The 12,475-nt window shown below is 28.8% G+C and overlaps 1 protein-coding gene across 1 annotated transcript in view; it reads left to right on the forward strand.

The window, feature by feature from the left end:
* Positions 1-878, forward strand: part of ALMT22 (aluminum-activated malate transporter family protein) — a 3,118-nt gene extending 2,240 nt beyond the window's left edge. Inside the window, exon 6 of the mRNA XM_014764108.2 lies at positions 96-878. Coding sequence (XP_014619594.1) covers positions 96-584 — 489 coding nt within the window. The 3' untranslated portion in view covers positions 585-878. The remainder of the gene's footprint in view (positions 1-95) is intronic.
* The last annotated feature ends 11,597 nt before the right edge of the window (positions 879-12,475 follow it).

The following is a 12,475-nucleotide window of genomic DNA, read 5'->3' on the forward strand; positions in this document are numbered from 1 at the left end:
CATGGATTGGAAATTTGGAATATAAACTTTATTATTTATATGGGTTATGATTACATATATATTGACAATGTTTTTACTTATTGCAACTTTTGTAGGGTTCCCAAGAAATTCGTATCACCATCCAAGAGCAATGCTCAGAAATGTGTTTAGAAGCTAGCAAGGCCTTTAAGGAGCTAGGATCATCAATCAGAACAATGACTATGTCATCATCTTCAGACACACATGTTGCAAACGCAAAAGCTGCAGTTAAGAGCCTCAAGACATTGCTCCAATCAAGTTCATGGAAAGAAACAGACCTTCTATCACTCATACCAGCTGCAACAGTGGCTTCACTTCTGATTGATATTATTGAATTCACGGAGAAAATAGCAGATTCAGTGAATAACCTTGCCACCCTCACACATTTTGAAGTTGTAGATACAGATAAATCCACAACAAAAGCACAACAACCATCACAATCATCTCCACACTGTGAATGTGCTGAACCGGGTCCCAAGACTGATCATAATAGCCTCCAACTCGTTATTCTGATTGAGGACTCAGCGCTAGCTGTGTCAGATAGTGAAAAATCAAACAGAGTTTGACAATTGATACACGTAAAAGGATTGTTATAATAATAATAATAATATATCATTGCTTCAACCTATTCACAACGAAAAAATTAATGGTGTATTACACCATATTATTGAGTTTTCGGATGGCATACCCTTATGTTGTCTAGACCGTGAGGGGTATCATAGGTACATTAATAATGTCAAATTTGTATTCCTGAGTGAATTTCAATTGATTACTTAGGATCATTTGTCATTTTAGTTCATGTTAAGGTATTTTTTGTACTCTGAATTGGAAACTGTTAAAAGACTCTCCATTTTAATTTATTGTTTTGTCCATAATCTCCTTTTGATTAGACCATACAATACATTAACAAGTGCAAAAAAAGGTTTGATCCCAAAAAAAAAAAACAAACAAGTACAAATAAAGAACCAGAGCATCACCACTTTAAATTTTAGTTATCACTGAAGATCAAACTAGTATCAAATTGTTTTAGTTTAACTAATAATTTCTTGAGTTTAAACTTTAAATTTATATGATTATATTAAATATTTGAAAGGAAAATTTTATTGTCTATAATAATTTTTGAATATGATATAATATACTCTTTTTTTGGTAAAAAAAAAGTTGAGTTAGTTACTTAACTAGATCAAAAGTAGCCAGATTAAATTCTGAAGGATATATTCTAATTAACGTGTGATCCTAGAAGTGAAAACATAAATAAGCTAGGCAGCTTAATTCAACTTGGCAACTACTAACTATTGTTATTGATCTGAAACAATGATCAAAAACATTTTAAGCAAAAGTTCATAATAACCAGCAATTAATGCCAAAATGGTTTTTGTAAATCACATGCTTGTCAAATTCTCCATATCATAAGTGGTAAATATAAACACACAAGTGCAAAGTACGGAATGAACGTGATAACGATGGAAACCCCTTTGGGTCAAGTTATCATAATTAAAAACTTGATTTCATTAATCAAGCACTTATCATGATTATTCCCTCTGAAACCCGGGATTATTATTTTAATTCTGCCTACATGCATATAGGTATGGTCATGAGTATGTATGGCACATGTCCTGTTACTTCTTCTCAGGTGGAAAAGAAAGTTGAGTCACCTTAGTGGGTTGATGCTTTTCACCGGCCCATTAATTGAATGAAATGATAATTGGCTTTCACCAACCAATATATAGAGTGTCATATCATATATGTGCATTATACTTCGATTATGGCAATACTTGTTCTGTTAAATTTCCCTACTAAACATAAACCCCTCAATATTTACTTTTCTTATGGATATAAACTCCCTTTATATACCACAAGCACATAGGTGGTTATCTAGTCAATTAGTTATGTATATGGCTCTGAAGATTTTTCATTACCTGCATAGTTGTGGCCATTACTCATCAAACATTATCCAAGGCTCTATATAGTAGTGGTGCTTCATAAAAGAGGGAATATTCTAGACTCTTAAAAAATATCTGCAGCAAATTTTATAAACCATTAAAAAATAAAATATAAAAGCATACAATTATTTTCTGGCCTATGTATACTTCTATCAATTGAAATTATAACTCCAATCATACACTTCCCAAAAATACTACTTGCACATTTATTTTCACATTTTCTTTTTTCTGGAAATAGGCCAATAATTCTCCAACTCTCACATAACTTTTATAACTAGCTCTAGATCCTACCTTCTTCTTCTTCTTCTTATTTATTTAAAAGAGATACAATCCGAAGACTTCTTAAGAAATCACTTATCCTAATATTATTATCATCCAAACAAGTTTAATAGCAGATCATGATCTCTAATGGAATCTAGTGCATTAGGGTTAGTTTTAATAATTATATATATATATATATATATATATATATATATATATATATAATTATTAAAACTAGAAATAAATCAATTAAAATAAGATAAATAATGTATTTTTTTCTCAATTTGAAATGTATTACTTTTGTTCTTAAAGTAATTTAAATAGCATTTTATATAAGTGTAAAAATGGTTTAAATAACACTTAAAACAAAAAATCACATTTCAAAATTAGAGAGACCAAAATAATATATATGAAAAAATGGTTTATCATTAATTAATAATTATTAGAATAACTAAATACATCTTTAGGTAATTCTTTATATAGGTTTAACATATAGCTTAAATAGAACATGCTTTTCAGTTTAAATAAAGCTGATATAAATTGGTTTTACAAATTATTTTACTTTTATATATTTTAAAATGATATCACAATTCACAAGCATAATTACTTCCAAACATGAAGGCTAGGAAAACTCAGAGATTTATATATATATATATATATATATATATATATATATGTTTATTTTCCCATTTAAAATTAATACATGAAACAAGATTTATATCTTTATTAAATCATTTTTATATAATTTGGTAACTATTTTTTTGAACATTTAGAAAATTAACCATAGAAAAAATTTTAAAAATCGAAAAGCCAAATGATGTTTAAATTCTGAAGAATATAAAATATAGAAATAAAAAATAAATAGTAAACTCAGTGAAGTTCTAATTTTAACCATACAGGCATGTATCAGTTCAGAATCTTAACACAACTTTATTTTATATGATAGTGTTATTAATGTGGCTCCTAAATAAAGTTATATGGCTTCATTGTATTTTTTTATGCTATCTCAGTTGCTTAATAAATTTGTATATATATCTAAAATTATACATTAAGTTTTAAATTTTATAATTTAGTCTTTTTATCACTTTCTATTTACATAAAACCCTCGAATGTTTATTATTTATTCAAATAATAAGAAGTTCAAAATGAATTTGAGATAAAATTAAGAATAATAATTTAAAAGGCCCAGAACTTGAAATTTTAATAAAATCTGAAAGATTTTATACCATGTAAAACTAAGCTTTTAAAGGTGATAGATTTTGAGACTTTTTAATGTCATGCCTAATAATTTATAGAGAAACAAAAATATAGCTGGTCACTTTAGTCATCACTAGTCAATGGGGACAGTTTGTTTTGTAAAAAGGAAGGATCAGGGAGGATTCATGTTATGTTATGACCAACAATTTTCAATTCTATTTTTTAATACAAAGTGCGTTCAGACTCCATAGTGACCACAGATTGAACATGCTAAAGTGCGAAAAAAGCAGAAACAGTGTAAGACAAAAAGTGGACTCTGAGGTGTCCTCCACTACTATACTATACTATACTTCTTCTACTGCTATGAGTTTTGAAAACTGAGAAACAAAAGTGCTTTATTTGCAATCGAGAGTGGAGAAATTATTATGAGCTTCTTTGATTTGTTATAGCAGATATCACCTTGCTCATAAATAATCTCCTACGCTTATCATATCTAGAATATAGTCAATTTGTTTACTCAAGCTACATAAAGAGTAATAAGAGGCTATATTTTGATCATGCTATTAAAACTTTACACACCTATGGTAAGTGGTTGATTTGATAAATAGTTTATACTAATGTAACAGCTTATATGAGTTAAGCCTGCTAAAAAGAAGAAGCTTATATGAATTTTTACTATTAGTAAGTAGAAGATAATTGCACTAATAGCTATAGTTAAACAACGTTAATATATATCCAACCAATTTTAGTAAGTCGAATAAAATAACATTTAGTGTCTTTAATTTAAAAATGATTTAAATTAATCATATAAGATTAGTGTTAAAGGGCTGGGAGCATAAGATTTTCTTACCATGAATTCCCGACACTGTTGGATTTTAAAAAAAGAGAAAACTAGGACCCGGAATTAGATTATTACAAATTAATCATCTCTTATGTACCAAAAAAAGGTTATTATATTACAATTTGCAAGATTTAAAAGTAATATGAAAACCGCTTTAAAAAAGTAATATAAAAACGAAGTGAGGTGAGAATGAAAACACTAACATTAATTAACATGGTTGTCATATAACTGTTCTTTAGATACGTGATCAGAAGTCTAATTCTCATATTTGTGTATATATTGAGACTTGAGATATGTCTTCTAAAATAAATTTTACTATCTCAAGGAATTTATTCTATAATTTGCAATCAAGAAAATGTAAGGATATGTTATGGAACCTCCGAAAGTGATGGGTGATTGAGGCACTGAGTACCAAGAACTACATACACATGCATAAACACTTCGACAATCAGTAAGTAAATGTAAGAGGTAAATGAGGTTAAGGTTCATACATATAAGAATGAAATGCTTTATATAATAACAGATAGCTGAAAAGACAGTTAATTAAGTAATTACTGTGGGCCTTGGGACATGTGGCAGACCCTATATTTTGAAGTTAAAAAAAAAATGAAAATATAAACAAAAATTGAAAAACGTAATACTTTGTGACTTTTTGTCTTGCTAGCTTGTTGTTGCGTGTTGAATTATCAACGTTGTCCCCCATTTTAACTTGTAAGTCACCGTTCTCAATCGAGTCAATCTTAACTCAATTTTCTTTTTCTTTTTTTCGTTTCATTAAGAGTTTTAATAATTTAGAATCACATTAAATGTGGAATTTAATTGGATTATCTTCATGAGATAATTTATTGTATTATTACAAAATTTTGATTATCATATAATTAAAAATACCACTTTATAATAATTACTTTTAAAATTGTATTTAAAATAATTTCTAATTGATATAAAATTATATAAACTAACACTATATTAAAATTATTCTCATAAAGTGTAAACGAACGTGCAATAATAATTGCCTCAATATTATATTTTGACTTTCAGATTTCTAACGAGCAACTCGTACATCACCTAAAGTCCTAAACTAAACATACTGAATGACATTACTTTAAAAACGAGTCGTACCGATTTGAAGCGAAGTACAAAATGAACTCACGCATTTTTAAACGAAAATGGTTTACCACGTCATCCTGCTTGACTTTTGTATTATTCATAAAAGTAAATTTTCAATTAAAAAAAAAGTTGAAATGAGTAATGGGTACTTGCATTCAAGGTTATCAAACTCGAGAGTTTACGCAGACTCGTGAGAGTTCCATAGACTTAACTAGTGACTCAACTCGTAGACTCGTAAGAGTCTACTTCATATAAAAATAATAACAAAATATGTATAAATAACATACTAATTAAACATTTTAACAATATAATAAAACAAAATAGTAAATCATAATGTTCAGAATATTTAAATAGCCAAGTCTAGTAATAATACATCACTACCAGATAATAACTTGCAGAGGTTATAGTAGTGGTAGATCATTCTCATCGAGAGTTTGATGTTATTAGAGAACAAATGTTTGATATTATTAAAGGTGAGAATTTTGTATTTGAGAATAATATACTAAATGAAGGTATGATGAATGTTATAAAGACAAAAATCTAAAAAACATGACTTACATTTTGGTCTAATTTTTTTAACTTGCTAACTCGTTAACTCGGTGTTAAACTCGAGAGTCTACTGAGTTTACTTAGAGTTTATAGAGTTTACCCAGAGTCTACTAAAAAAAAGAGTTTACTCAAGAGTCAAATCGCAAAAGACAAGTAGACTCGTAAACTCGTAAGAGTTAACGCGTTAATTCGAGAGTTTGATAATCATGCTTGCATTGTAATAAGAAAAATAGCTAGCATTTTTTTTACCCAGTACATCAATGCGAAATATCCACCATCTTTATCTTTGTCAAAAATATGGTTGGTCACTTTTAATGGCGTCTCATCCTCCACTCATATTATTTTCATCCTTAATGCTCAAAGCTGAGATATTATTTAAGAAAATCAAGTCCAGTATCATTCAAATTAATAATTTATTGGTGAATAACTAGCGAGCATCCTCAATGATATATTTTAATTTAAATAAAATAAAATTATTGATATTTTAGTTTAGTAAAAATGTTTTATTGGATTAAATACGAATATATTTTAAAAGTAATATTTTAAAATGAAGATAAAATTATAAAAAAAATATATTTTTTGGGTGAACAAAAAAATTGTTTAAACCAAGGCATATCTTTTTTATTAATATGGTGTGTGAAGATTATAACTTTAATAATCAAATTTAAACTAGAAGTACTTAAGATTATAAAATTATAAAATTTAATTTATTTAAAATGATAGATAAATATTTTGGTTAGTAAATGATAGATATGATTTGATATATTATATTAAAATTTGAAATTCAAATTGAATTTAAATAATTATTTTTTTGAAGAATAAAAGATTATAAGTAAACAAAATTAAATACAAATTTGTTCAATCAACTGATAAGAAAAAGTAAATTTGCACATTTTTGTTTGCTGACATTTATAGTAATTACTTTATATATATATATATATATATATATATATATATATATATATATATATATATATATATATATTATTCTTTAAATTTAATTTCGTTTCGATTTTTTTAAATTTAAAAATATAAATATATATTTTTTAATTCTTTGGTTATGTTGAAAATATTTGATTTTGTCTCAGGTTTTATGGTTCATTTTAAAGTAAAAAGTAAATTATTTAAGAAATACATAAATATGAATGCGACTTGTGCTTATGCACGTGCTAATAGGAAAATTAACAGATTGAAGCTAAAGTAAAGGTCGGTTTTAGAGTTAGACACACCAAGACTAGTTCTGTTGCCCGCTTCACCTGTTGTGCTTGAATCTGAACTGAAGTTTGGCACTTGCTATTTACAGCTCCAATTTTGCTTAGTACACCCAACAGCCACCTTTTTATATTTAAATTGTCCATTATATCCTTTTTCCTTAAAGAGATACACCCCTTGAAAAACCTCTTTTATTTTCTGAAAATATCTTTTCAAAATAATATATACCTATATCAGTTTCAAAAATACATTTTTAGAATAGGTATATATTATTCAAGAAAAGAAAATTTATCTTTGAACCTATTCTCATTTTCATTTTATCTTTGTTATTATATACATGTAATATATACTTCATTATATAATGAATATGAGGTACAAAATTAGGGTTTAAAGAAAAATAAATAGAGGATGATAGAAATATTTTAGAGAGTTTGAATATCACTAATGATACGATCAAAATAAGACTAAAAACCATAGAAATGTAAGATGAACATTCATTTTTATAATACTAGAAATATCTTTTTGGAATAATATATACTCATTTTAGAAATGTATTTCTAGAACAATGTATCATAGTTCTAGAAATATATTTCCAAAATAGGTATATATTATTCTGAAAAGAAATTTCTAGAAAAAAAAAAGTTTTCAAGGGGTGTATCTCTTTAAGGAAAAAGGTATAATGGACAATTAAAATATAAAAAGGGGAAGCAGGGGTGTTCTTAGCCAAAATGGAGGTGTAAATTGTAAGTAACCTAATCTTTCAACTAAAATGCAAAGAGGCTCAAAGTTAAAAAATCCACGACAAGAAGCGAAAACAATTCAATGCTACTACCTAATAAGAGATAAGAGAGGCATGAAGTGTTGATAAAAAAAAAAACACACAAGAGACATGAAAGTACAAACTACAAACTAGACAACTTGCTTGTTCACGGACAAAATCCAACAAATATCCATCCAACTAAGAATACGAAAAAGGAACGGTAGACCTTTAAAAGAGCAAGCCACACCAAGGATTATGGGTGTTTATTATATGTCCCCTCTTATTATGTTGGCTCGGTTTGAAGGGAGTTTTGACAGATTTGAGTTTATGAAATTAGACTTGGTGCTTTTTGAGAATGAGTTCAAGTTGTCTTTTAGGTTGTTCTAACTCAATCCATTGTTATATATTATTTTAAGAAATATTTTTTTCATACAAATATGTAAAAATAATACAATTTCTTAACTTAATGAATAATATTTTGTCCGACATAATATTTTATTTATATTGTAAAATACCTTAATTGTATTTTTGTATTTTTAAAATTTTACGATTTAATTACGTATAATCTTAAGATTGACATATTATATCAATAAAATCAGGTTGACTCAATTTTTTCCCATATAATTGTATCAAAATTTTCAAAATATGGACTGTATCGAAATTTCAGAGTCAAGTATAAACCCAAGTAAACGTGTCCCACAAACACTTCTACCAAGGACCGACCACAAGAAAGTACAAACTAAAAAGTATTGCATTTGAAATTGGGTTTAAGTCCTTGTTTGTGAGCTATATATATCTTAAAAGAAAAGGGCTTGATTTAAAACCCAAAAATGGCTCACCAATGTTGCCCTTCAGATAGCGGGCTGCATAGTTTCCAAGACAATTGTTATTTGTACCTCCCTTTTTTATTATCTAAAATACCCTTTTATTCACACCTCCCCTAATTTTTATTCAAACTTTTTGCCCGTGCGTTACTAACGGCCAAGGCAAGGATAAACTCTCACACGTCAACTCTAGCGAACATACTATGCAATCAACAACCACACCTTCCTTGTATTTGAACAACCCCACACAATACAATAACATCACAAGACAATCATCAAAAACTACTCTACAAAAATCTGCAAACAATAATAAAGTATATATGCTTGTTATCAAGTTCCCTTGTTTCATTTACAAAAGATTATGACTATTATTAGTAATATTTATTTGTTAGAGAAGTTCCAATTGTGTTGGTATCAAGTAGCAGAAATCTATAAGAAAAACAAAGGGAAAAATTGAAACAAGAGTGAGGTGATTCTAGAAAAGGTAGCACAAACAAAATGAGAAAGCGAGAGCTCTCACCATTGTTCAAAATTGTCTCCGCCTCCGTCTCTCTAATCTTGATTGTGTATGTGTCTGTCTCACTCTGAACCCTAAACCTTGTATATGTGTGCTTGACAATCTTCATACTCAGTGTGTGAGAGTTCATCCTTAACTTCACCATTAGTAACGTGCAACGACAAATATTTGGATAATTGGGGGAGGTATGAATAAAAAAGGGCATTTTAGATCATGAAAAAAAAGGGTATTTTGATTAATTAAGAGAGGTGTGAATAACATTTGTTGTTCCCAAAGTTCTCCAGCCCTAGGAATTGCAAGACGTTGCTAGGTCCACCAGTATTATTGCTTGTCTACCCAGCAATAAAATTTAATTTCAAAAATGCCCTTATTGCTTTCTTCTTCCTTTTAAGTTGCTTTTTTTACACTAACGTTTTCATTCCTTCGGTTTCTCGATTTTCTCTTGGTTTTCAATGTTGTGAGAGGTGCATTGTGCCGCTTTGGTTGAAGTGAAAGTGTTATGGAGGTACGTCGGTGGTGGTTGATTTGATTGTTAACGAAGATACGTCGGAGGTACGTCGTCATTATTTTTTTTGTTTGTGTAACATACGGATTAAAGAATCCGTAAGTTATATAAAACTTACGGATTGATGAATACGTAAGTTTTATTATAAGTCATACGGATTAGTTAATTCCTATGAATTATATGGATTTTAAAAAAATTAAAATTAAAATAAATATTAAAATTTTAAATTATAAATATGTTAGTATGATTGTTAAAAATAATAAATTAATGTGTAAAAAAAATTATTTGTTTATTTCAAATGTAATTCGTATTATTATTTTGAATATTTTTAAAAAAGTGTATATTGATAATTAATTTGTAATTAGTTATTTTTATATTTTGGAAATGGTATTAATTGTAAGATAATTTACACTTGTAATTTATGGATAATTTATTTGAGTTGTTGTGGTCTAAAATTGATTGTTTTGTGTGGTCATAATTTCATGATTTAGAATTAAGTTCAATAAAATAATTTATTTTACTACATATTTTTTTTTATGTATTATATGGTTATGAATCATAAGTAGAAAAAATTGATGTTATTGGTTTTTAATATATAAGGTTATCAATTTTAATATTTTTTAATATTATATGCAATCAAAAATTACATAGGGTTTTGTGTGATAATATATGTATGGTGCGGTTAGAGGTTATTTGTTTGTGATATTCAAACTTTTGAATGTGTTGTTAAGATGGACGAAGATCAATAAATGTATGACATTATAATGTTTGGAGAAGTTGATATGAATGAACAAAATGAAGATGAAGCTGGTGTGAATGAAGAACATATTGATTGTTCTAATGTGTTCAATACTTCTCAAATATTAATATGATTTATTGTTCTTAAATTAATAAAATGAATATCCCATTGAAGACTAAACTTGTGTGGATTGCATTGTAGGTGTTTGCTACCCGAGATGATGTTTTGTAGTGGACTCAATCTGTTGCTTATGAAATTGAATTTGTGGCGGTGATTATGAGGTCAGACATAAACGCTGGTATGAGAGGAGAGGAAGGACTTCATTTGTCTTAATTGGTTGTAAAAAGAGTGGTCAGTATAGGTCTAGGAAGAAATTTTTTGTAAGAAGAGATACTGGCAATAGGAAATGTAGGTGTCCTTTTAAGCTTCATGGGAAACCAGTGGTTAGAGGCCAATGATGGATGGTGAAGTTGATGTGTGGGAGTCACAATCATGAAATGACAAAGTCATTAGTTGGACATCCATACGTTGGTCGATTGACTAAGGATGAAAAAATAATTATTACTGATATGACAAAGTCAATGGTAAAACCAAGAAATATTTTACTAACGCTGAAGGAGCACAATGCTAATAGTTGTACAACAATCAAACAAATATACAATGCAAGAAGTGCATACCGTTCTTCCATAAGAGGCAATGATACTGAAATGCAACATCTAATGAAGCTTCTTGAACGAGATCAGTATATTCATTGACATAGTTTAAAGGATAAAGATGTTGTACATGATATCTTCTAGTGTCATCCTGATGTAATGGAGTTATGCAATGCCTGTAATTTGGTATTTTTGATAGATAGTACCTATAAAACAAACAAACACAGGCTCTCGTTACTTGAATTTGTTGGTGTCATACCAACAAGGATGACATTCTCTGTTGGTTTTGCCTATTTGGAGGGAGAACGTCTAAATAATGTGGTCTGGGCTCTAGAACGATTTCAAGGTCTTTTTCTAAGATGTGATGCCCTCTCTGGAGTTATTGTTATCGACAGAGGCCTATCATTGATGAATGCAATGAAAAATATATTCTCTGAGTGTATCAACTTGTTGTGTAGGTTTCACATTGATAAGAATGTCAAGGCAAAATGTAAATCCCTAATTGGTCAAAAAAATGCATGGGATTATATCATGAATGCCTGGAGGAGTTTGGTTGATTGTCCTTTTGAGCATCAATTTGATGATTGCCTTAAGAAGTTTGAAATTGCTTGTTCACCATCGCCAATGCTTGTTGACTATGTCAACCAAACATGGATAATTCCCCATAAAGAAAAATTTCTTAAAGCCTAGACAAATAAGGTGATGCACTTAGGAAACACAACAACAAACAGGTATAAAAATTTTCATTTTTTATTAGGGTTTAGGAATTAATGGATTTTAATTCTTGTATTTGTTTATTGTTTTTTGTGTATTTCAAATGCAGGGTTGAATTTACTCATTGAGCTTTAAAAAGACTATTACAGAATAGCCTTGAAGACCTATGTAGTGTTTGGGAAGCCATGAACAACATGATTACGCTGCAACACACTAAAATTAAGGCATCCTTTGAGACAAGTACACATGTGGTTGGACATGTTTTTAAAGTTACCTTATGCAAGAGGCTACTTGGCTTGGTATCAAGGTATGCTTTAAATAAGATTTTTGTTGAGTTTGAGCGTGTACATTATGCTGGCAAAACCCTTTCTCGTTGTGGATGTGTCATGAGAACTACTCACGATCTTCCATGTGCATGTGAGCTATCCAAATATGTTCTTGGTACCATACCACTTGAGACAATCCATATGTTTTGGCAAAGGCTAAGTTTTTCAGACCAAGAGTTATCTAAGCCCCAAGTGACCATAACCGAAGAGATGAAAACCATATCCAAGTGATTTGAAGAGCTTGATGTTTGTGACAAAGTTACTCTAAAGAGTAAACTCCGGGAAATTGCCTACCCTGATCTAAACTTT

This window comes from Glycine max, chromosome 11 (assembly GCF_000004515.6).
Source record: "Glycine max cultivar Williams 82 chromosome 11, Glycine_max_v4.0, whole genome shotgun sequence".
In the NCBI taxonomy this organism is placed as follows: Eukaryota; Viridiplantae; Streptophyta; class Magnoliopsida; order Fabales; family Fabaceae; genus Glycine; species Glycine max.